Source organism: Rutidosis leptorrhynchoides, chromosome 1 (assembly GCF_046630445.1).
Source record: "Rutidosis leptorrhynchoides isolate AG116_Rl617_1_P2 chromosome 1, CSIRO_AGI_Rlap_v1, whole genome shotgun sequence".
NCBI lineage: Eukaryota > Viridiplantae > Streptophyta > Magnoliopsida > Asterales > Asteraceae > Rutidosis > Rutidosis leptorrhynchoides.
The window spans coordinates 233,897,547-233,902,229 of NC_092333.1; the positions used below are offsets into that span (position 1 = coordinate 233,897,547).

The 4,683-nt window shown below is 31.2% G+C and overlaps 1 protein-coding gene across 1 annotated transcript; it reads left to right on the top strand.

Moving 5' to 3' along the window:
* The first annotated feature begins 2,043 nt into the window (after positions 1–2,043).
* Positions 2,044–4,394, top strand: LOC139868675 (auxin-induced protein PCNT115-like). Its single transcript, XM_071857011.1, has 5 exons — positions 2,044–2,438; positions 2,511–2,714; positions 3,339–3,511; positions 3,610–3,712; positions 3,880–4,394. The coding sequence occupies exons 1-5, from the start codon at positions 2,226–2,228 to the stop codon at positions 4,207–4,209; spliced, it is 1,023 nt and encodes a 340-aa protein (XP_071713112.1). The 5' UTR covers positions 2,044–2,225; the 3' UTR covers positions 4,210–4,394.
* The last annotated feature ends 289 nt before the right edge of the window (positions 4,395–4,683 follow it).

The following is a 4,683-nucleotide window of genomic DNA, read 5'->3' on the forward strand; positions in this document are numbered from 1 at the left end:
AATGCAACTGAATTTGTGTTTACTCACTTGACTTATTGAAGTGAAGATTCGATGGGTAACAAATTGCAGACAGGAAGGACAGATATAATGAAATAAAATGAAAAGTGATGTTGATACACAACTGAATTCGATTCTTCCTCCGTTCAATATCTAACAAACTTTGTATTTTACTGAATTATTATATCTGATTTTGATTCTATCAGATTTTTGTTCTTAAGATTGAATCTTTGATTTGTACGAGTTGATTTGGATGTATAACAAATTCAGAAGCATGAACAAAATAGATTACAGTTTGATTGAGATGTAAAATTGATTCCAGTTATATAACTATTTTATCAATTTAGTATTAATAAATAAATAAGTATATCAATAATAAATATACTAGTAATAATAATTATTATATAGTTAATAATAATATTAACAATAATGATGATAATAATTATTAATAACAATATTAAAAATGTTATTATTTATATTATTAATGATCAATTATATTATTTTTATAATATTATTTATAATATTAATACTGATTTTAATGATAATGGTAATTATAAAAATTACAATATTAATAATCTTAATAATAACTAAAATCATAATTTTACTACTAATTATAATAAAAATGATATTAATAACGATTATAATAATATTAGTAATAATAATATGACAAATTAAATGTACTTAATTTTACATCTATATATTATGTTAAAATGATAATATTCATAATAATGATATTAACATTAATATTAATATTTATTTTAAGATTGATAATGAAAGTGATAATAATAACATATCTATATTTTAACTTGCAATTACATATATTAATATTACAATTTATTATTTATTTAATATTAATAATTATATATTAACATATATTGAATATTAAACGTTTATACATTTTAATATATTACAATATACATATAATCATTAATTATATATATATATATATATATATATATATATATATATATATATATATATATATATATATATATATATATATATATATATATATATATATATATATATACACACACACACACTTACATATACACACATTTATTTACACACAATTGTTCGTGAATCATCGGAAATGGTTGAAGGTCAAATGAATATATGCAACAGTTCAAAATTTTTGATACTCAACCTAACAGACTTTTCTTATCGTGTCAAAAATATTAAATCGTATCGAGAGTTTGGTTTAAAATTAGTCGAAATTTTCCGGGTCGTCACACCAAGATCGAAGACTTGAACGAGAACCTTGAATCTCTTGCAGTTAAACTTAGATTTGAGGACTTGGCTGAGCTAGAATCTAGGCCTTATTCAAGGATACTAGATTTGCTCAAACAATTGGTGCATAACTACAAGAACTTGAATACTCCAACATTGTCATTATGGAAATCTGAGTAAGAGCATGAGACATTAGGGTCTTTTTTTTTTTTTTTTAACAAAATTGAAAGTAAAACACGAAACAGTGAATAAATTTTTTTTTCCCACTTATTACAAATCAATCAAATAAATTTTCAATTATTACAAATCAATTATAATTATTATTGTTGTTATTCTTAATATAATATAATTGTTATTATTTTATCTTTTTATTTTTATTTTTTAAAAACTTTAGATTTTTTATCCAATTTAATTTATGTCCTTAATTTATTTATACTTTTCCCTCATTTTTCTGGTCCGAATTTACACCACCAACTCGTTTCCAACATAGAGAGAACATAATAAAAGTTGTAATGTAGTTCACCGGTTGGTGGTCTGCCTTTTTTTAGGGGAGGTCAGGGGTTCGACCCCCGTTAACTACATATTAACCCACAATTTCATCACTGCTATGAAGTTCCGCACATTGCACTTTTCTCACATCGCGTTGTGGGGTAAAGGGGATGGGGGTTTACCGTACATGTCCCGTATGAGATTGGTGCAGATATAACTGTGTAGTAGATGAACGCGTGGTCCCATCCCAACAGCTGTTAAAAAAAATCATTTAATAAATAAAAAAAAAACTACATTATTAATATTTCCCCTGCGCACGTTATCGGTTAGACTGAAGAATTCTCACTTTGCTGCTGCTTTCCAGTCTTAAACGACGAGCGTTGATATTTCAATTATTCAACAACGGAGTATATCTTTTCTGTTAAATTCAACCTTAATATTAAACTCAGCATCATTGCTTTCTGTATATCTACCTCTCTTTAAATCAACTTTCAAATAGAAATTAAAAAATGTCAAATATGAAGAGAGTCAGGCTGGGATCACAAGGGTTAGAGGTATCGGCAATCGGACTAGGATGCATGGGTATGTCTTTTGGTTACGGCCCCGCTAAACCTGACCAACAAATGATCAACGTTATCCATCACGCCGTTAATTCCGGTGTTACCCATTTTGACACTTCAGATGTTTACGGCCCTCACACTAACGAAATCCTCGTTGGAAAGGTTTGTTAGTTATTCCACTTGATTGCTCTTATCTTTTTCTGACTGATTTTGCGGAGTTTATACTAAATATAGGCGTTGAAGGGATTAAAGAGAGATCAAGTTCAATTGGCTACGAAATTTGGGGTTGTATTTGCGGAGGGTTTTCAGGCGAAAATCCGAGGGGATCCAGAGTATGTGAGAGCTTGTTGTGAAGCAAGCTTGAAGCGGCTTGATGTTGACTACATTGATCTTTACTATGTTCATCGTATCGATACAAATATCCCGATCGAAATCACTGTTAGTTCTTCATTTCCCTCCTTGTACTGATGTCAAATTGCACAATTCCTTATCTTGTTAACAAAAAATGATCACCAAAAGGCCTTAGGCCTAGCGGTATCTATTTATCCCATTAATCATGAGGTTGCGGGTTCAAAGTCTAGGTTGACAATATTTGTAAATATTTATGGATATTCGTGATATGGGTGTGCATTGGCGAATGTAGAACTAAAACTCAAAGTGGTCTTATAAAACAACGGTGAATCTTAATGACCCATTAACCATATATTTATAAAAGTCCTATAATTAAATTTACTGGCATCCAATATATTTTTTAGTGGTACTTTGTAAAATTTATTTACATAATTAGTGGTGTCTTAAATATAGCTAGATTCGCCCTTGTGTGTTTGTGTTTGTCTTTTAAAAACATGAGTATGATCAAATTATTTGAATGGGTACTTTAGCAGCAAGACACTTGAAATATCAAGTGGAGACCCATGTTCATTTTCTAAGAGTTGCAAGTTTTAGGCGAGCCCAAAAGCAGCAATTGAGTGTGGCGGAACATTGTTTCTTAAATAGTGTCTTTTGAGCGAGAGTCAGTTAAAATTATAATATAGTGTGTAAGAAAAACCAATATTTTTGTAGATGGGAGAACTGAAAAAACTTGTTGAAGAAGGTAAAATAAAATACATTGGACTGTCTGAGGCTGGTGCGGACACTATCAGAAGAGCGCACGCTGTTCATCCAATAACAGCTGTACAACTGGAGTGGTCGCTGTGGACTAGAGATGGTGAGCATGAGGTCATTCCAACTTGCAGGTAATTAGGCAATAGCTATAATAAACTATATGTTACTAGTATTATTGAGTTACTAAAAATCCACATACTGAATGATGTCATGTGTTTACTTTATTCAGAGAATTAGGAATTGGGATCGTTCCTTTTGGTCCATTGGGTAGTGGGTTCCTTGCAACTGGTCCGAAGTTGATGGACAATGTGGCAGATACCGACTTCAGAAAGGTATATATGCACATGTCCAAATTTACTATTTTAGTTTCTTAAGTATAAGTATCCTATTCTTGAGAAAGATTGATCATATACAGCGGTAACTGTTTATGATTCGATTATTGGAGCTTGTCACATTTTTATTCATCTGAATATTATTATTTCATCTTTAAATATATTAGACTATACCAAGGCTACAAGGAGAGAACTTTGACCACAACAAACTTGTATTTGAGAGAGTTAGTGAAATGGCTCAAAGAAAAGGGTGCACCTTGGGCCAATTGGCACTTGCGTGGGTATTGCACCAAGGTGATGATGTGGCTCCAATCCCTGGTACAACAAAGATCGAGAACCTGAACCAAAACCTTGGTGCTCTTGCAGTCAAACTTACTGCTGAAGAAATGACTGAGCTTGAATCCTTGGCTTCATTCAAGGGTGCTCGAATGCCCGAACAGATTTTGGAACATTGTTATGTGGATACTCCACCACTGTCAACGTGGAAATCTGAGTAACAATATGGCTTCTTAGGAGGCTTTTTGTTTAATATGAGCTTCGTTAAAGTATGGTTTGAATAATAGCCGTTTCCGGTGCTTTTGTTGTGAAGAAAATCTACAAGTTATATATGTGTTTGTGTTTAAATCATGTGATATCTTGATTATGTTTGATATATATGTTAAATTTTGTATTTCTCTCGAGACACGTTTTGCATACATTTGATTACTTTTTTCCTTGGTTAAATTTAGTTGAAATATAAAGTATGTATATTCGGTTAATCATTTGATAAATCCTAATAATTATAAGAATGTATTTGAGGGAGTTGGTGAAATGGCTCAAAGAAAGGGGTGCACCATTGGCCAATTGGCACCGGCTTGAGTCATGTGTTGGATGTGTGAAGGATATCAAAACAACAAGAAAAAGTGCGTTTTAGTGTTAAGGCGCGTCATGGCTCAACACATGGATGAAGTTCGAAAGTTGTTGTAAAAAAG

What these genes read in the sequence shown, in the direction of transcription:
- LOC139868675 (XM_071857011.1), top strand. Translation starts at nt 2,226, where the DNA reads ATGTCAAATATGAAGAGAGTCAGGCTGGGATCACAAGGGTTAGAGGTA. An exon ending in ATATCCCGATCGAAATCACT is followed by an intron (nt 2,715 to 3,338) that starts GTTAGTTCTTCA and finishes ATATTTTTGTAG; the next exon opens with ATGGGAGAACTGAAAAAACT. An exon ending in GAGGTCATTCCAACTTGCAG is followed by an intron (nt 3,512 to 3,609) that starts GTAATTAGGCAA and finishes TACTTTATTCAG; the next exon opens with AGAATTAGGAATTGGGATCG.